The 21,789-nt window shown below is 36.2% G+C and overlaps 1 protein-coding gene across 8 annotated transcripts in view; it reads left to right on the plus strand.

Annotated features, from left to right (window-relative positions):
• Positions 1–21,789, plus strand: part of PCDH7 (protocadherin 7) — a 475,887-nt gene that overhangs the window by 65,476 nt on the left and 388,622 nt on the right. For 5 of the 8 annotated variants that reach the window (XM_061419861.1, XM_061419863.1, XM_061419865.1 and 2 more), the window contains exon 2: positions 10,543–10,602. The exons of the other annotated variants lie outside the window; for them this stretch is intronic. In XM_061419861.1, coding sequence (XP_061275845.1) covers positions 10,543–10,602 — 60 coding nt within the window. The remainder of the gene's footprint in view (positions 1–10,542; positions 10,603–21,789) is intronic. 8 annotated transcript variants of the gene reach the window in all.

The raw sequence follows: 21,789 nt of genomic DNA on the forward strand, positions 1-21,789 counted from the left end.
TTTTTACATGTGCTCCCCATCCTGAACCCTCCTCCCTCCTCCCTCCCCATACCATACACTTTTAATATTATCTTTCATGAGCAAGAAAGTGGTTGGTTGGATTTTGTAATATTGTCCTATTGCACATTAACTTTTTCAAGACAGTTAAAACTCATTGGACATTACCTTCACTTCCCTGGTAGTGTATTTGACTCTTAGTAACTTTATACATCATCTAGAAACACTTTCTAGTTGTTTGATGGCTGCTTTCTACTCCCCTCTGAGTGTTTAAGGATCGCAGAGTAGATTCAGTATTTGGGGCACATAATTGCATTTAAGTGGCATTTAAGAACAGCCAAGATTGCTATTCATTTCACCTTCTCGTTACATCTAGTCTCTCTTTCTCCAGAGACTTATTGCTTTGGCACATGAATACTAGCCAGTACTGTTTTTGTTTCCAGAGGTGGCCAATACCATGGTCTGAGGAGGATAATGATGACACCTTAAGTTAACATCATTTTACATTTTATTCTGAGCTTTAAGAATGGAGATACATGAATGGTCAACTTTGACCACATGTAATTGGCACTGTAAACCTGAGGTTCAGTCAGTTCAGTTCAGTTGCTCAGTCGTGTCTGAGTATTTGCACCCCATGGCCTGTAGCACACCAGGCCTCCCTGTCCATTAACCAACTCCTGGAGTTTATTCAAACTCATGTTCACTGAGTTGGTGATGCCATCCAACCATTTCATCCTCTGTTCCCCTTTTCCTCCAGCCTTCAGTCTTTCCCAGCATCAGGATCTTTTCCAGTGAGTCAGTTCTTCGCATCAGGTGGCCAAAGTATTGAGTTTCAGCTTCAGCATCAGTCCTTCCAATGAATATTCAGGACTCGTTTCCTTCAGGATGGACTGGTTGGATCTCCTTGCAGTCCAGGGGACTCTCAAGAGTCTTCTCCAATACCACAGTTCAAAAGCATTAATTCTTCAGTCCTCAGCTTTCTTTATAGTCCAACTCTCACATCCATACATGACCACAGGAAAACCAGAGCTTTGACTAGATGGACTTTTGTTGGCAAAGCAGTGTCTCTTCTTTTTAATAAAGTGTCTAGATTGGTCATAACTTTTATTCCAAGGAGAAAGCATCTTTTAATTTCATGGATGCAGTCACCATCTGCAGTGATTTTGGAGCCTCAAAAAATAAAGTCTCTCACTATTCCCATTGTTTACCCTTCTATTTGCCATGAAGTGATGGGACTGTATGCCATGGTCTTAGTTTTCTGAATGTTGAATTTTAAGCCAACTTTTTCACTCTCCTCTTTGACTTTCATCAAGAGGCTCTTTAGTTCTTCTTCACTTTCTGCCATAAGGGTGGTGTCATCTGCTTATCTGAGGTTATTGATATTTCTCCTGCAATCTTGAGTCTAGCCTGTGCTTCATCCAGCCCAGCATTTCACATGATGTACTCTGCATATAAGTTAAATAAGCAGGGTTGATGTACACAGCCTTGATGTACTCCTTTCCCAATTTGGAACCAGTCTGTTGTTCCATGTCCAGTTCTAACTGTTGCTTCCTGACCTGCATACAGATTTCTCAGGAGGTAGGTCAGGTGGTCTGGTATTCCCATCTCTTGAAGAATTTTCTACAGTTTGTTGTGATCCACACAGTCAAAGGCTTTGGCATGGTCAATAAAGCAGAAGTAGATGTTTTTCTGGAACTCTCTTGCTTCTTCAGTGATCCAGCGGATGTTGGCAATTTGGTCTCTGGTTCCTCTACCATCTCTAAATACAGCTTGAACATCAGCAAGTTCACAGTTTATGCACTGTTGAAGCCTTGCTTGGAGAATTTTGAGCATTACTTTCCTAGCATGTGAGATGAGTGCAATTGTGCAGTACTTTGAACATTCTTTGGCATTGCCTTTCTTTGGGATTGGAATGAAAACTGACCTTTTCCACTCCTGTGGCCACTGCTGAGTTTTCCAAATTTGCTGGCATATTGAATGCAGCACTTTCACAGCATCATCTCTTAGGATTTGAAATAGCTCAACTGAAATTCCATCACCTCCACTAGCTTTGTTCATAGCGATGCTTTCTAAGGCCCACTTGACTTCACATTCCAGGATGTCTGACTCTAGGTCAGTCATCACACCATCGTGATTAACTGGGTCGTGAAGATCTTTTTTGTACAGTTCTTCTGTGTATTCTTGCTACCTCTTCTTAATATCTTCTGCTTTTGTTAGGTCCATAATATTCTGTCCTTTATTTTGCCCATCTCTGTATGAAATAATCCCTTAGTATCTCTAATTTTTCTTGAAGAGATCTCTAGTCTTTCCCATTCTATTCCTTTCCTCTGTTTCTTTGCATTGATCACTGAGAAAGGCTGTCTCATCTCTCCTTACTATTCTTTGGAACTCTGCATTCAAATTGGTATATCTTTCCTTTTCTCTTTTGCGTTTCTCTTCTCTTCTTGTCATAGCTATTTGTAAGGCCTCCTCAGACAACCATTTTGCCTTTTTGCATTTCTTTTTCTTGGGAATGAAAAAATTTCTTGGGAATGATAAACCCTGTCCCTGTACAATGTCATAAACCTCCATCCATAGTTCTTCAGGCACTCTATCAGATCTATTCCCTTAAATCTATTTCTCACTTCCACTCTATAATTGTAAGGGATTTGATTTAGGTCATACCTGAATGGTCTAGTGGTTTTCCCTACTTTCTTCAATTTAAGTATGAATTTGGCAATAAGGAGCTCATGATCTGAGCTACAGTCAGCCTCCAGTCTGATTTTTGCTGACTGTATAGAGCTTCTCCATCTTTGGCTACAAAGAATATAATCAATCTGATTTTAGTGTTGACCATCTGGTGATGTAATATGTAGTATTCTCTTGTGTTGTTGGAAGAGGGTGTTTGCTATAACCAGTGCATTCTATTGGCAAAACTCTATTAGCCTTTGCCCTGCTTCATTCTGCACTCCGAGGCCAAATTTGCCTGTTACTCCATGTATTTCTTGACTTCCTACTTTTGTGTTCCAGTCCCCTATAATGAAAAGGACATCTTTTGGGGTGTTAGTTCTAGAAGGTCTTGTAGGTCTTCATATAACCACTCAACTTCAGCATTACTGGTCAGGGCATAGACTTGGATTATCTTGGTATTGAATGGTTTGCCTTGGAAACAGAGATCATTCTGTCATTTTTGAGATTACCTCCAAGTACTGCATTTTGGATTCTTTTGTTGACCATGATGGCTACTCCATTTCGTCTAAGGGATTCCTGCCCTTAGTAGTAGATTTAATGATCATCTGAGTTAAATTCACTCATTTCAGTCCATTTTAATTCACTGATTAATGTCCGTGTTCACTCTTGCCATCTCCTGTTAGACCACTTCCAATTTGCCTTGATTCATGGACCTAACATTCCCGGTTCCTATGCAATATTGCTCTTTACAGCATCAGACTTTACTTCCCTCACCAGTCACAGCCACAATTGGGTGTTGCTTTTGTTTGGCCCCGTCTCTTTATTCTTTCTGGAGTTATTTCTCCACTGATCTCCAGTAGTATATTGGGCACCTACCAACCCATGGAGTTCATCTTTCAGTGTCCTATCCTTTTGCCTTTTCTTACTGTTTATGGGGTTCTCAAGGCAAGAATACTGAAGTGGCTTGCCATTCCCTTCTTTGGTGGAGCATGTTTTGTCAGTAGACTGAAGCTGAGGTTCAGTCTTGTGTTTTTGTTTCCTTGATGCCTAGCAGTCTGTTTGAGGGCTTCCCTGGTAGCTCAGTTGGTAAAGAATCTGCCTGCAGTGCAGGAGACCCTGGTTCAATTCCTGGGTCAGGAAGAGCAGCTGGAGAATGGATAGGCTACCCACTCCAGTATTCTTTGGCTTCTCTTGTGGCTCAGCTGTAAAGAATATGCCTGCAATGTGGGAGACCTGGGTTTGATCCCTGTGTTGAGAAGATCCCCTTAAGAAGGGAAAGGCTACCTATTCCAGTATTCTGGCCTGGAGAATCCCATGGACTGTACAGTCCTTGGAGTCCCAAAGTGTTGAACAAGACTTAGCTACTTTCACTTTCAGTCTGTTTGAATTGATCCCCGTCCCTCACTTGTTTAGAAAGAGTGTTCCTTTAAAATGTCATTTAGAAGTAAAACAATAAAAAATAAAATTGTGAATTAAGATGTACACAATTTAACCTTTAGAAATAGGCAGTTCTAGAGCAAGAATCCTCAAAAACTTGATTATGTTAGTTTTAACAAAAACAGTCGATTTTTGCTCTCTCTGACTTTTGACAGTTACTTTAATTTGTCTGTATTTCTAATTTAGGATATTCAGGACAGCTTTGTTGTTGCTGCTTTTAATTATTACATTGCATCCTTTTATATGTAGACTTGATCTAAGTAGAGAAAACAGCTTGTGGTGAAGTTGAATGGAATTACAGAAATCTCTGATTTCGGCAGGGAAATCCATTCACTGCCTCCTGACTTCACCACCCATCTTCCTCACAGGTTTCTTCTTGGAATGTAGTTTTCCCTCATTTCCATAGATGTCAAGCTTATCTGGCTTTTAAGACCCAACTCAGGTTCAGTTAGTCCAGGAGCCCTCTTCCTCCTCCCCCATCATAGTCTCTTCTCACTCTTCAGAGCTCTCATAGTTTTACCTCCTGGGTTCTTGTCTTTTCCTCCTCAAGATTAATCATCTGTTTATACGTATATATTTGTACACATAAAAATGTCCTCAGAGGCAAGACTGTGACTTTTGTTTCTTTGTATTTCCCCCATGCCTCCCACAATGTCTTTCACATGATTCGACTCTGTAACCTTTGGCATTCTTTCTAACACTGAGATTCCATGATTCTAACAGCCAGCCAGTCAATAAATATTGATTGCTTGGCTATCCAACCCACGGCACTTTTTTGTTAGGGCCCACATCATTCGTATTCTGTAGTGAGAGCAAATTACCTATGATGTGGAAGTGGTATGATATTATCCAATCCCTTGCCTTCCATGGCCAATTCAGACGTTGACTCACCATTTAAAAGCCCTCTTTTCCAAAGAATGTAAATTAAACAGTGCTAATGAATGGCCTTTGTGTGTGTGTGTGTGTGTGCACTATTACACAGGTGTATGTGTTAGTCGCTCAGTCATGTCTGACTCTTTGCGACCCCACGGACTGTAACTAACCCACCAGGCTTCACCATCCATGGAATTCTCCAGGCAAGAATACTGGAGTGGATTGCCATTCCCTTCTCCATATATGCAGGGTGAAAAGAAAGTGAAGTCGCTCAGTCGTGTCCGACTCTTTGCGACCCCATGGACTGTAGCCTACCAGGCTCCTCCATCCATGGGAATTTCCAGGCAAGAGTACTGGAGTGGGTTGCCATTTCCTTCTCCAATTACACAGGTAAATGGTTATAAACACCCCTTTCTTTGATTAGGTGGAATTTGTCTTATTTATTCCTTTTCTTTCTGTGTTTTTCTTTTTTTTTGTAAGTTTAGACAACCTTCAGATATGTTGAAGTTGCTTCTTATGTATTCACAAATTTAAGTAATTATGATAGAATCCTGACTCTAACACACAGGCTTCTAGAACTGAATTTCAAGCACACTCATTTATAATAGTATAGAAAGCTTGCATAGTTTTGCTTATTCCTGAAACAATGGCAAAAATAGAGACATTTTCAGTTATAACTTATATGTATATTTTTAAAAGATTCAAAGTCAAATTTAAAAAACAATTATCCAGAAACATAATGCTGAGGAAGAACAATCTTTGATTAATAACCAAAGTCTTGGTTTGGGGTCCTGATTCTCCCATTATCTATGTGATTTTTATATAAGAAGATTAAGCTCTCTGATCTTTAATTCCCTCATATGTAAAACGAGCAAACTTATAATTGCGACTTCACAAGGACTTTGTGAGGGAAAGTTAAATAATTAAGTGCAATCTTGTAATAAACATCTATGCAGATGATATAGTAATGAATAATTATAATTTGAGTTTTGGTACCTCATTTATATGTCAAAATGGAGTAAAACATGATCATATAATTCATTCAGAATTATCTTCATAGTCCTCCACTCACCATAGCTCATGTTAACCTTCTGTCTCACTTTCTATTTCAAATGATTTTCCATTATTTTTTTAAATAATAAACTTTCAGTCTTGATGATGGCTCTCCCTTGACTTAGCTCTGATATTATGCATTTGCTGTAAAATATGAAAATCCACTTTCTGTTCCTAGATTGCAGAAACTACCATCAATTGCATTTTCTGTGTCATGGAATAGACTTTATTTTTACATGATGCCTTTTACTTTCACCTAGATCTTAACATCAGTCAGAGAAAAAAATAATGAATATTCATAGAATCCCTTTACATATTGCCAATTATATGCAAACACATTCAACAGACACTTGTACTTAATCTACACCAATTACGTAGGTGTGTGACTTAGTTTTGAAGCATGCCTAATAAAAATAAGTACAAAATAGATACATGTTCCTTTCAAAATACATACATTTGCTTGTTTATGATTGGAATTTTTTCAGAATTATTAAGAGAGTGTTTATTCCTTTGTATGAGTGTTCATTGTATTCTTGTACTTAAATCTGAATCTTATTCCTGTTCTCTGCATAATTCAGCTTTCTTTTCCAAGCACTAGTCAGGGAGAAGGCCAGAGAAATCTGGAAAAGAACAAAGCTTTTATCATTTAACTTTTTATTAATATTTTTTAAATTAATTTATTTATTTTAATTGGAGGATAATTACTTTACAATTTTGTGATGGTTTTTGATAATTAATTCCAAACTTATTTCAGTCTGATTAAGAAATGAAAACTGAGTGAGTTATAGAGATGGCCTGGTAAAACGTGCTCCAGGAATGGCTTAGTTTCATCTTTGTGTGTGTGTTTGTGTGTGTGTGGCTTGTTGCCTGGGTGATAGAAAAAAATTGAAGAGAATGGCTGGAAGGGGAAGACAAAAGCTGCGTCTATACAACTTCAGCAGAATTGGACCTGACTGAAAGATTGGTTTGGTCTGATTTACTGGAGCCTATCTCCTCAGTGGGCAGTGATCTGAAAATTGTTTCCAGGGCCATTTTAATTAGCTGATTCAAATCAAAACAAACCAATCCTGGTAACATCCATTTCTACCCTGACCCTCATCAATGACTGTTTGCAGAATGGTGATTCCTAAGTAGTTCTCCATGAGCTCAATAAGTGATTTGAGGTACTCATTTTTGTTTTTAAACATGAATCTTTAATGGTGAGGAAAGAATCCACTTTCTTGGCTTTAGTGACAGGTGAATATTAGTGCACAGCTGCATTTGTTCAGTGCATCAAAGCTTGAAACCACAAACGTGAAACCTGCCCTTCCATAGTTAATTTATGACATGAGAGAGCTCTATTCCCCAGTAATATTTTAATAAGAGGATTTCATTATGTTTCATGGCAATGTGGTAAATGCATTCTGTTTCTTGGGTATGCTTTTAAAAGAATGTCAAGTCTTTAAAATAGAAGATGAAACACTTTGATGCCTCTGATTTGCTATGTTTTTATTGTTTTACTTATTCACTTATTGAAAACCTTGCAGAACATTTTAAATAGAATATTCCCTTTAAGGAAAGAAAAGAATGACAGTTATATGGAAAAGGTTAAAAAGAGAAAATTAATGAAATTTTAAATGGACAGGCCAAGTTGAAAAATATAGAAAAAGTGGGTAAAATAAAATGATAATAAAATGAAGAATGTCAATACAGCTCAAAAATGTCTGTTTCAAAACCTATCATATGACAAATAATAGAAAGTCAAAAACATGATTTCAAAATATTAAAATTAGACAAAAGTGGTACAGTGATGTGACCAGTATTGTGATTTGTTTAGCTAGCTATTTCCAACAGGTATTCATTCATTAGAGCAGTTTTATTGAGAGACAACCATGTCCCAACACTGAGAATAAAGTAGTAAACCATGGAAATGAGGTTTGTTCTTCTAAACTACACTGTAGCCTTGACAGGATGAAACAGTTAAGTGAATAACTTTACAAAGATAATTATATATGTAGTATGTGTATATGCTAAGTCGCTTCAGTCGTGTCCAACTCTGTGTGACCCCATAGACGGCAGCCCACCAGGCTCCCCCATCCCTGGGATTCTCTAGGCAAGAACACTGGAGTGGGTTGCCATTTCCTTCTCCAATGCATGAAAGTAAAAAGTGAAAGTGAAGTCGCTCAGTCGTGTCTGACCCTCAGTGACCCCATAGACTGCAGCCTACCAGGCTCCTCTGTCCATGGGATTTTCCAGGCAAGAGTACTGGAGTGGGGTGCCATTGCCTTCTCCAGTATGTATATATATATATATATATATATATATATATATATATATATATACATATCTTTGCCTGGAGAATCCCATGGACAGAGGAGCCTGGCAGGCTATAGTCTATGGGGTCACAAAGAGACGAACACAACTTAGCGACTGAGCAGGAGCACTGTGTGTGTGTGTGTATATATATATATATATATATATATAGCACTATATATATACAGTGCTCCTGCTCAGTCGCTAAGTTGTGTTCGTCTCTTTGTGACCCCATAGACTATAGCCTGCCAGGCTCCTCTGTCCATGGGATTCTCCAGGCAAAGATATGGACTTCCCAGGTTGCTCAGTGGTAAAGAAGCTGCCTGCCAATATAGGAGTCTTAGAGGATGTGGGTTTGATTCCTGGGTCTGGAAGATCCCCTGGAGGAGGAAATGGCAACCCACTCCAGGATTCTTGCCTGAAGAATCCCATGAACAGAGGAGCCTGGTGGGCTGCAGTCCATAGGATTGCAAAGAGTCAGACACGACTGAGCAACTTAGCACAACCATGATAGGTAGTACCTAACAGGATGATCTAATGTAGTCTAGTTGTGCATTATGGCTACATCATTCTCATTGGTTTGAAAATAAAAAACAATATCTGAAACTTTTAAATATATAGTTTTCATTTTTGTATAAAGCAGTTTTTAAATGACAAGTGTCATGTACGATTGGTGTTCTGATTAGATAATCTATGTTCATCTTAGGGCTTCCTAGATGGCACTAGTGGTAAAGGAGACATAAGAGATGCAGGTTCCGTCCCTCGGTGGGGAAGAACTTCTGGAGAAGGAAATAGCAACCCACTCCAGTATTCTTGCCTGGAAAACCCATGGACAGAGGAGCCTGGTGAGTTACAGTCCATGGGTTGCAAAGAGTTGGACACAACTGAAGCGACTTAGCACATGTTCATCTTAAACTTACAATCTAAATCATGAAAACTCACTTAGCATAGATTCCATGGTAAACTTGTCTTCCGTGTGTTATTGGCCAGAATATCTTAAATTATGCTAAGTTTTAAAACTTGCTAGAGAAAGAAAATATATACTATTCTAGAAAAGATAAAATTTAACTTAATAAATTAAAGGCATTTTAAAGCTGCTTAAATTTATACAGCTAATATGGATAATCTGCAGTCAGAACAATTTTTAAGCATCTTAAATGCTCTTGAATATAAGCAATTTTTAAATTAGACATTACTTTTTTGTTCCATTTACTTTCAAATGTGAGTTAGTTGATTATTCAGTGAAAGAATTCATTACTTCTTTTCTAACCTTGATTCTCATGTGATGCATTGTGACATTGGAAATTAGGTGCAGTACTAATTTTTTTTTTTTTTAATTCTTAAAACATTCTAATTCTTTTGGTAGTGAACTGTAGCATTTTTATTTTATGGAAGTGATTTATTATCCTTTTTGACAATGTTCAAACTCATTAAAGCTTTTATTGACATCAATTGCATCATTAAACTGGAAACAATATTCTGTGCATTTTTTGTCAGAAAGCAGAAATCAGACTATTGGTCAGGCTCAAATTCAAAGCAATAAATATTCAATACTATTTAAAACTCATATTGGCACCAAAACATTTTAAAGGAGTATTATCATTACTTTCACTTGTAAAAAACAATACCTTTTTATGGTCATAATTTTGAAGGGGATAGTTTTAATAGTTCATCCTTGACCATAAATCAGTGAACCATTTGTTGATGATGTGTAAAATGCTCAGATTTCCATGATTGCATTTAGAGACTAGAGAGCTACTTTGAAGGATGTGAACATTCAGATCAAGCTCACCTCCCAGAGATTTTAGGGACAGTAAATTGTAAAAGAACTGATAACAAAATTACCATTTCATTCTTATTTGTATTTATAATATAAATAAAGCCAACAACACTTCCTGCCCTGACAGCCCCTCTCCTTTAAGTACTCAAAGCCTGAAAAACAATAATTCAATGTTTCTTTTACCATGCAAATATCTCTTGTCAAAGATGGAATCCAGGAGATTAGCCAATAGCATTGATGTAGATGCCCTAAGATTGTTCATTGTAGCTGGAACAGTTATGTCTCTATGAATTCTAAAAGAGGTTATGGCCACTACAAAAACATCTTAAAGAAGGAAAGAATACTATCAGCCAAAATATGCATCCAAGTTTTAGATCTAGGCTAGCAAAACCCTACTCACATCCCTGTAAAGCAGACATATATTTTTGTATTTTTTATAGGTGGATACAGTGCAGACCACGAAACCCCCTGGCCACATTGAGGAATCGTGTAAAATGAATGTATGTGCTCGTAAGTGAAATACATGGACTGTTCCAACTAAAGGTGTTGGATCCTAATAAACCTGGATTAGTCCTGTGTAAAAAGAAATCGATTCCCAAGGGGCAGGACCACTAGCTGAGTAAAATGAAGCTCTGATTTGGAAGAAAACAAAATGGCTTTAAAATAAATTCTCGGCAAAAAAGGAATCAAACTATAATCTGCAAACAGCTGAAAAAGAAAATTAAACTCTCAGTATAGAATAAAGAAGGGATGTGAGAGAGGTTTTACAATCTTATCAATTACAATGGAGACACTGAATCAAGTATCATCACATTCAAGAGTATGAAAAGAACAGGAAATCCTTTTCCTTTGGTTTGCACTTGAAAGGACTCAAGCAAAGAGTGGAGAAACATATCCTCTTACTTACTCTTTATAGTTAATAAGATGGAAATTATTATAGATGTGATTTCATTTGCCTTGCTTGAACTAATTGGATGCGTTATGTAGAAATCACCTGAGCCTGTGCTAGATCAACAAAGAAAATGGAAACGTATACCTCAGGACTGAATTCTGAGACAATTAGCTTGTTCCATACTATTTCACAAGGCTAAGAAGAAATACTACTGCCAATCAGGGAAAATGAGAAACTAATGGACATAAGAGAAAATAAAATTTAGGTCAATCTGATACTTGTTGAAACAGAGTTTATTATGGTGTAAAAGCAGAAGATCAGGATATATCTCACAGACATTTGATACAATTTCTGATTGAATTTAGGGTAAACCTTCTTAAGTGTTATAGGAATGTACGGCCATTATTTAATAGGAAACTGGCCTTTTACATTTGTGGTCCTATGCATTTAGGTATGCAGAGGAGGACTTTTTAGATTTTATTAAAGGTGAATTGCATGTGGGAAGTAACTCTTTGCATTATAGTTACTTACTCAATTGAAGATACTGTATAAAGTCTAATTTGTGTATGGGCGTGAGTGTATATGTATGCATTTGTGTGTGTGCCTGTATGTATCAGTGGGAGAAGGTAAAACTTAACGATTGACATTTGCACTTTGGTTTGTTACCTGGAATGTAAAGAGGTAGAGTAAACCGTCTTAAGCCATTTCCTATATGTCATGATCATATTAAAGATTATTATTCACAAAAGAAGCAGTTCTGAAGATAGAATGACTACTGCAAAGGCTCTCCAATTAAGTATAATATTTAATGCAATTGAGCCATTTAAATTAAGATAGTACTGATGTCTGAAAATAATGAGAGTAGGCTCCTGTGAAATCAGTTTGAAGACAGTTGGAAAGTCCTACTATATTCCTTAAGATTTCTTTATTCAGCGACAGAGAATGTGAATCACGGCTGCTCTTACAGATGAGACTGGGGAAATATTTGTGTTCTAATTTTTAAATATGCCAATAAGTTACATGTATTTTTTCCCCACTTTTTTTCAATCTGAATTATACAAGTGACCATGCATTAACGTAGATAAGATAGTGTTTCAAACAGATTGATGTATTTTTTGAGGTCACTATGTGCCATAATAATTTTGAAACTATTGTACGCTGGTATTTATGTTTATTTCTCTTTATATTACTGATTAACTTTAGAGTTGAAATTTTTTACCTCTTTTTTCTATGTGACAATCAACTGAAGCTGGTACCCTATCTACACTATTACAGGGATTTTGTTTTTATGCTATTATAATAAATGATAAGTCTACAAGCTGTATAATTCTATTGTATTGAATATTTTTCTGTGGCCAAAATAATAAAGAAGTCTACTTTATAAAATGTCTGTATTTTTAATAGTCTCTTAAAATGAGATGTAAAGTATATTCGTGTTGCTGGTTTTAAACTGTATTTTCTGCATCTTTACAATTTGAAAGTGAAGAGCTTAGCCACTTAAGATAAAGAGAAAGGTTTGACAGAGATATATTTGAGAATGTTTAGAGAATAGCACCCTGAACAGGGTCAGGAGTCTTGCTTGATGCCAAATTTTACTCTGGTGCAAAATAGCCAGACTTGAGGGTGCTTTTTTTGCATTACCCGGTGCTAAGCTCTCTCACCCATAAAGGATGGGTTTGGACTGAACTATCAATTTTAAAATCATTTGCATTCTTAAGTCCTAATAAATTAACTTAATTCTTAGGTTTTGATGTCTTAGAAATATTAACACCATGCTATAGAATAGTGATTATATCAATAATCAATAGTGATAATCCTTATTAAGAGAATCACATGCTGTTTTCCACTTAAATTGACCCAAATCTCAACCTATGCCTTAGGACCAAGAAAAATTATGAATTTACAGTTGTTGCTGTTCCAGCCTTAGCTTGACTTAATAGAGATATGCACTGACATACAAATAATCAAGTCTGGAATCAATAGCTCCCTCTAAGTTAACTGAACCAAGCAGCACCCAAGTACAAAACACTCAATTTGTAATAGAGGAAACCTTTTTGTACTTCACTGAGTTGAATGAATTCCCTGGCAGAATGTATTAAAGATCTAGAACCAGTTTTTCTTGCTCTTTACCACTCAAGGATTGATCAACACATGAAGGTCTCTATAACTTCAAAAGCGTTTTTGGACTTGGATCAGCCTTATTGGTTTCAGAAAAGAAAGAAACACTAGCCCCTGATGTTGATTGCCGTAGGCTCTTTTGACTAATAGTAATTCTCTGCTTAGGAGAAGCAACAGGCAGAGAAGTCTTACAACTGTTCTGATTTCCCGACTGTTTATTCACAAAGTGCCTCACAGAAAAACAGTACTTTTATTTTAGTTTCCTGCTACTACTCCAACTGAGAAAGGTCAGAGAAACAGTGGGAAGCAAAATGAAAGCACATATATCTTGTGGATTTTTTTTCATTGCAGCATACAGACTTGCAAAATAGTGTCACTTTCAATATCACAAAGATGGCATGGATAATCTTCAAAGTTCCTTATGCAGAAATTGGTCACTCTGAATTGTTTTTCTTTTTACATTTAGGTGAACTTCTGGCCATTTATGGAACTGATATTGATAATAAAATTTAATTTTGTCAATTTAGTCTTTATTTTACAAGATTAAAAATTTAAATGGGACCTATCAAACCTCTCCCAAGTCCTGGTATCTCTACTTAAAACTTCTACACTTGTCCTTTGCCTCTATCCATTTGGAAAAAAAGAGAGGAGGGAGAGGAGACTAGACTTGGCTTGAGGGAAATAGCTACACAGAGCAGTATAATTGTGAATGGGAATTCCATTTGAAAAATTATGTCCAGAATCCATCAGATTGAATACACATGGATTAAAAAAATATCATTGGGAATGAAAATTTGTTTTTAGTTATTGCTATTTTGGGGGGCTACTATTATTCTACTTCACTGTTTTGGTATATATAGTCAAACAGATTTTCATATTTCTCTGATAGTATTTTAAACTTAAGTTCCCAAGACCCTACTCTGTACAGATGATATAGTAATTGCTCTGTTTAATATTTATAACAACCTCATGAGGTTAGATACTATTATTGCATGAGACCCATTTTACAGATGAGGAAATGAGGAACAGAGAGTTTTGGTAAATTTGCAAAGCTACAGAATTAGCAGGAGGTACTGCTGAGCATTGAGCCCTGGCAGTCTGGTTTCAGAGGCCACATTCAATAGGTGGGTCACAGCTTTCATGGCAAACACAATTATAGTTAGGAGTTCAAGATAGGTTCTGAAACTATTTGGGGGTGCAGAGATAAATTTTGTGGTTCCCTAGATCACACATCTATTAACCTGTGTGAGGCAGATTCAGAATGCATGACTTAGATGTGAAAGGTATTCAGATGTTCTAGCTCACTGAAATATTGGATAAAGATGGAATCTGTGGTGAAAGGTCTGCTCTAAATACTGTATAAAGGGAAGAAGAGAAAAGTTTTTCTCTTACTTGTTTTGCATGCTTAAAGTGTATTAATATAAATATGTACTATTTGCTGCAACTTCTTTTTAAATAAAGACTTTGCTGCTGGAATCTGAGTGGACTGAGGAATATGTCAGCTGCATTCTTTGAATAGGGAGAGCTCCCAGTCTAATGGGAATTCCAGCCGTGCAGGCTGAATGTTACAATGCCATGTGCTAAATGATGGGATATCACAGTGGTTAAGATTTCAGGGTCTGGAATCCAGGCTGCCTGAGTTTGAAACATGGTTCATGCACATAACTTGAGTGACTTTTGAACGAATAACATCTCTCTGCCTCCATTGCTTTGTATATAATATGGAGTTAAAACAGTATCTACTTCATAAATTAGTTGTGATGATTAAATGAGATTCATCCAGGTAAAGTGAGTATGACATAACAAGAACTCAATAAACAATGGTATTATTAATTTTCTTATTGTTTTTATAATTGACATGAATAGAATGAGGTGATTGTTGGCTGAGATGTTCATGGGCCAAAATAAACTCAGTATCACTGGCAAAAGTGAAGTAAAAGGCACCTCACAGAAAAGTGTAATGCCAAGCCCTCACTCTTTTCTGTATGCTATGGTGTGAAACTTAGAAAAATTGTGCAGGCCCAAGTTCTCCAGGGGAATAAGTTTCTGATCCACTACAGTTCAAATCTGGGAGTTCTGTGAGCTGTAATTTCTTCAGTCATAGACAAGTGAAAGGAAACTGTGAAAGCTGAAATCAAGCCTGTGTTACATGATGAAAGTTTCCAAAAGGTTAAGAAACAATTTTTGGAGATCACTTTATCCACAATCATAAGGGAATGCGATTCTTTCACATTATTAATAGCTTAAAAATTGTGAAACTTAAGAATGGAAAATATATCAGCTTATCATAAAAACTAAGGGTAATGCTGATTATGACAGCCAATCCATAAACAGGCAGTTGTTATTCTTTGAAAATATTTAATATCTGTTAAATATGATGAGGGCTTTATTTTCAAAGTAGTTCATTAAGCAGAAAACAGTGCTGCATTTATTGGCTGATAAGATTTGAATGAATGAAATATAAACTAAATACGTGCTGAATTGAATTGGATCATATTTAGTATCGGCGAAGTCAGTGGCTTTCATTTTAAATATAGTAGTTGGTTAAGTAAGCATATTGGAGAGAAGAAAAATAAGCATTGAAAATGCTCAGTTTGGCCTATTTTAAACTACTTTCTAGATAAAATATATTGAATAAATGTGACTTTGGAAAATGTAGGCCTCAGAAGTGGCTCTGTGTTCTTGTAAACTCATAGAATTGCTAGTGAAAACAAGAGAAAGTTATATTTTAAGTTTATATCATAGTTTAGCAACCGAAAAGAAAAAAGCCAACTACAGATTTTTATTAGACTATACATTGTAATAATTTCTACAGTTTTTTATGAAAAAGCTGGCTACTGTATATTTTCGTGGATGTTAATTCCCCTATAATAACCTATCTTGTGCTGCTTTTTGTGAATTTCTAATGAGGAGTTAAGATTAATATGATTAAAAATGAATATCTTTCTAGACTCAATCCTTAGATGTTGGAGGGAAAGTGAACATTTCCTGTTTTAAGAGATTGGTGTTCTGAGATCAGGTATAGCTCAACCTTGTTTTTTAATTGCTATTGCCCAGTTGTGTCAGTGAAAATCTGTCTCAGTAGCAACTGAGGGGGACCTAGGTCTCTAATCTTTCTTCTTCTCTCTGTGTCTAGCAGTTAAAAGGCAGGTCAGCAAGGACTTTTTCTCCCCTGTGTGTCAGGCTTATGAAAGCAGCAGACATTTGGTATATGCATTTCAGAAAGATCAGAAACCGGCTGCCTCTTGATAGTAGATTTCAAGTGGGTATCGCGTAATCTAACTATTCTGCTGGTTGACTTTTTAAAACCCCTTAATATTTATTAGTTACAAATCTGTCATTTATTTGAACCCCAAATTGAACCTTGGTTGATAAGTCACGTAATCAAACAAAAAAATGTGTTAAGGAAAATATTAATGATATTAACGAAGCAATTGGTTATATGAGCCTTTTTAATAAAAATCCTGTGATAACTTATCAAACAGATGTCTCACTATTTGGATGAAGATGTTTGAGCAAATGTTTTTGAGGATATCTTGTTATTAGTACTGCATTAGAAGAGATTATATTCAAATGAATACCAAGGATCTGTAAACAAAGCATCTTTTCATCTTTCAGTAAACCATTTTTAGTACTGGGAAGAAATGCAGTACGTGTCTTACAAGGGAGCTCCTCAGCAGTCATGTGTTACTGCCATCTGAGATTAACATTTAGATTAAAGAGCATGATTAGATGATTCTAAATTAGTGGTTACACAAAAGTTGAAACAAAGTAATACAGCAATCTGCTTCATGCAATATATTTCTTATACCAGTTAATTAGCAGATTAATTAGCATGATGTTTCATGTTGTGACCTAAGCCATTGTACTCCCAATGGGTCTAGTGGAGACAAGGAAAAAAAAGAAAGAGAGCTTTAGAATTGTTGATGGTTTTATCACATGCATGGGTTACAAAGAATCCGACACGACTGAGTGACTCACACTTTCACTTTTTTTTCACTTTTCGTATCATATTCTACCAGAATTAAAAATAATTCTTCATTTTAAAAGAAGAGAACATACATATACTTTTTTATCTGAATCTAGAACAGATTTTTAAAGCGTTTTTATGGTATGAATCCTTCCACGAATTAAAAGCCTATCAAATTACTATATGTGCAATAGTGTTAAATGAAGTACATTTTAAATTCCAAATGACCACAAGTAAATGCCTAAAGGATACACTTCAGTAAAAGAGAAGTTCTGCTTACGATTTTGAGAGAAAAACATGAAAGATATGTATTAGAATGATCATATTTTTGAATGTATAATGTGATTCATAGGATTTTATTAAGGGCCATTGAAATTACTTACAAAGGACTGCATTTTGGAAATGCACAATGGAACTCTGCCTTTGGACAGCCTGAGGAAAAAAAAATATGCATCTTAGAAATAACTTATAAAGTAAATGACATGAAAGGAGTCTTCCACCCCTCCATGCTTCCCCAGTGAGAATGTATTCAGATTGTGTGTGTTTGTCTTTATTACACGAAATGGAAGTTTCTGCTGAGCCAAAGACAGTCATCTGCCAGCTGATTGGTTCTGCCTTTTTACAGCAGTATGAAAAATGGCTACAGTAGTTATGAATATAGAGGTATAAAATACAGACTCCTTCTGGAGGTACTTTTTACACTGCTGACAATTCAGAACTTGCAGAGAGATAAAATATTTTAAGGAACTGACTAATATACCTAGATTTTGTCAAGCTTTCTTTCCCAATCACTGAACTCTGCTGGCCACCTCCTCGTGGCTGTATCATTAGGCTATCCATTTCCTTTGACTTTGCATATTATAGAAGGTCCAGAGGACTTTTTTTTCACTTTCAAAAATTATTATGTAGCCTCTTTTGGCAGTTAATGTATGGATGCAATTTGGAACATAACTTTTATCATGCTGCTCACAGATACTTTATTGTACACAGAACTGAGTATTTATGGAAATCTAAAGACACTGTACTCTTGCCTGGAAAATCCCATGGACAGAGGAGCCTGGTAGGCTGCAGTCCATGGGGTCGCTAAGAGTCAGACACGACTGAGCGTCTTCACTTTCACTTTTCACTTTCATGCATTGGAGGAGGAAATGGCAGCCCACTCCAGTGTTCTTGCCTGGAGAATCCCAGGGACAGAGGAGCCTGGTGGGCTGCCCTCTATGGGGTCGCACAGGGTCAGACACGACTGAAGCGACTTAGCAGCAGCAGCAGCAGCAAAGATATTGTTAAGCAAAACGTTATAAAGAGAAAAAAAATACTTAAATTTTTTTCTCTTTGACTTTTGTCTAACACATCAATTCAAATTGCTCCCTTATCATTTAGCATAAATTTTTGGCAAATGGAATAGAAATATGTAAAAATTATGAATTTAATTATAGTGCATAATCAATTGGAAGTTTTAGTTTCTAAGTAGGCAGCAGAGGATGAGATGATTAGATAGCCTCACTTACCCAGTGGACGTGAATCTGAGCAAATTCCAGGAGATAATGAAGGACAGGGAAGCCTAGCATGCTGCAGCCCATGGAGTCACAAAACGTCAGACACAACTTAGTGACTGAACAAAAACAGCAGTTTTCTAAAATAAGGATTAATTTGACCTTGTGGTAAAAAAAATTATTCAGTAAACGTTTTTGCTAGGATGAACATTAAGATAAGTTATTCTTAAGCTTCTTTCTTTTTAATGGTGTTATTATATCTTTAGATAATCAGAAAGTTGCAATTTAATTTTTAATCTGTTACCTGATAATGATCTGATCTGTGAGTGATCTTTCAATTTAAATACATTTACTGAACATTTGAAATGTATTTTGTCCTCTCTTGGAGTTCCTGTGAAAATATGACTTAAAAGCATATATAATCCATGAATTAAAAATGTAGTGTTTAGAGCATTGATTATGGACCAGTCTAAGACTTTGGGCAAGTTACTTAACCTGTCATGTATTTAAATGAAGATACTAGTAGTCTTATGGTAGCATTAGCAAATGTGCATGCATTAATATGCTATATAAGTTGTATGTCCTATAATGAGTAAGTATAACTTGATATATGACACTTATGGCCATGCCTGGCATAAAGTGAGAATGTATAAATAACAGCTATTATTAAAGAAAGGCTCAGAAATGTGACACCAGTCATGTAGCCATTCACTAGTTGAGCTAAGATTCCAGAAGCAGTCTGAATGCAATTCACAATACTGTCCACCATAATTATATGTGTGTCTGAGTACTATTAAAAACTAACATTTGTTTTACACCAAAACACTGGTCATGAGTTAGTTTGAGATTCAAACTTCAGATGTGCCTGACTTTAGATCGTGATTTCCTTAAACCCTTACATGAATTTAAATTTGATTTTGAAATTATTTTTTGGTGTAGACTTCATAAAGTTTATAAATAAGCTTACTGTTCAGTATGTCTCAGAAAGGCATTTGGGGGATTGTTTAGGTTATTTCTATGTTTAGCATATAAACATGCTTATAAAACATAGTTATATTTATAAAGGAGATTATAGTAAATCATGATCAATTATTAACACATAGTTTGAACTGTTTCCAGGAATATCTCTTAGCATTTAGAAACTACTGATTAAAACAAACACTGGTGAAATATCTAACAGATTTATTTATTTATTTCAAGTATACTTCAGGAGGGTAATTTGGTGAGCTCATATTCTTACCTCCACCTTCTTTGAATATTTAGAATTATATTAATCAAAATAAAGTGATTAATTACGTTAATCACTGTCATGATTGTGGAAGGCACGTTTTACACTGTGGTATTTTCTTTTTGGTTATTGCTACATCATTTCTGTTGCCATTCAGTTTTGTTTAACTGTGAGGAATGCTTTATTCAGTTTTCTTGAAATAGTTTGCTGTAATTTTTCCAGTTAATTTGTTCTAAAATATATGTTACAGTTAGATCTTTAGATTGATTGCTTTTCACGTAGATGTCTCTAGCATCATATTTCAGTAGTCACCATTACTTTGTGTTTAGTTGAATAAGAAATTGATATGCCCTGATAACTGTTATTGGAAGTTACTTCACTTACTGTGCCATCTAGCAATACAGGATCATAAAAATATGTGTTAAATAAGAAATGCTTTCTCTGTTTGCTACTGGCAGCTGATCAAGACTGTAAGATAAAATAGAGCATGGCTAGGCATGGAAAGCATGCTTGAACTGCTATTAAAGTTGTGTACAAAATATGTATGATGTACTCAGATATTACACTGAAGGCTGAAGTATCCCATACATTGCAAGGACAGAATGACTTGCTTCTTAGGCCACGCTCAGGAACATTTAGCGCCTGCTCATTTCTAATCAATTTCCAGTTTCTTAATTTAGAATCTTATTTCTCTCACTAATCTCCCTCTCACATTTTTACTTTTCATTCTTCTTTTAATGAACTCTATGTTCCAGTTAAGCCCGGTAACTTTTGAGTGACTTTGCCAGCTTCACACTTTCTTACCAGTTTACCTTAACCTTTACTTTCATCTCCTCCAGCAAATCTCTGTCTTCTAATTTCACATGAGTGAATCCTTCCTTCCTTGATTCTTCTTTTGTTAAGCTGTTTCTGATTACCAGGTCATGAGTGCTAATTTTAAGTCACTTTATCTGCATGATTTTATGTTAGCTGGGGCTTCCTACCTTTAATGATGGAAAAGTTTTTGTGCACGTAGGTGAATATATCTATTACATTTTATTTTATTGTTACATCATAATCTCTTCACAAGAATGGCCTAAGTCTGATACATATTTGCCATCTCACCTCAGTTGTGAGCAAAGTGCCTTGCTTATAGTAGGTTGAAGTGTGTGTGCTCAGTCACGTCCTACTATTTAAGACCCCATAGACTGTATTCCTGGAGAAGGCAATGGCACCCCACTCCAGTACTCTTGCCTGGAAAATCCCATGGACGGAGGAGCCTGGTGGGCTGCAGTCCATGGGGTCACTAAGAGTCGGACATGACTGAGCAACTTCACTTTCACTTTTCACTTTTATGCATTGGGGAAGGAAATGGCAACCCACTCCAGTGTTCTTGCCTGGAGAATCCCAGGGACGGTGGTGCTGGTGGGCTGCCATCTATGGGGTCGCACAGAGTCAGACATGACTGAAGCGACTTAGCAGTAACAGCAGCCGACTGTATTCCCCCAGGCTCCTCTGTCCATGGAATCCTCCAGGTGAAAATACTGGAGTGGGTTGCCATTTCCTTCTCCAGGGGATTTTCCCAACCTGGGGATCAAACCTCTGTCTTTTATGTCTCCTGAATTGGCAGGCAGATTCTTAACCATTGTGCCACCTGGGAAGCCTGCCTATAGTAGGTTAATAAATTCTAAGTTAGTAAATGCTTATTAAACAGTGATTGAATTCATTTGATGATATAGATGGGAATTTTATGTGATTCTAGGTCATTCATTGAAATGTTTAAGTAGTTCCTCAATAAATATTTATTGCATTTCTACAATAGATTAGGTGCGGAGGATGTCAATTCCTATAAGGAATTAAATCTTGGGTAACAGTTAAGGTAATATGCACCTATTTAGATACATATATATCATAAATCATATAAGCTTTGTTAGAGCTTGTGTTGTGTATTACTCAGGATCTACTCTAGTGCAGAAATCCTATTATTACAAAGATAACTATGTTAAC

The sequence above is a fragment of the Bos javanicus genome, chromosome 6 (genome assembly GCF_032452875.1).
Source record: "Bos javanicus breed banteng chromosome 6, ARS-OSU_banteng_1.0, whole genome shotgun sequence".
Taxonomy (NCBI): Eukaryota; Metazoa; Chordata; class Mammalia; order Artiodactyla; family Bovidae; genus Bos; species Bos javanicus.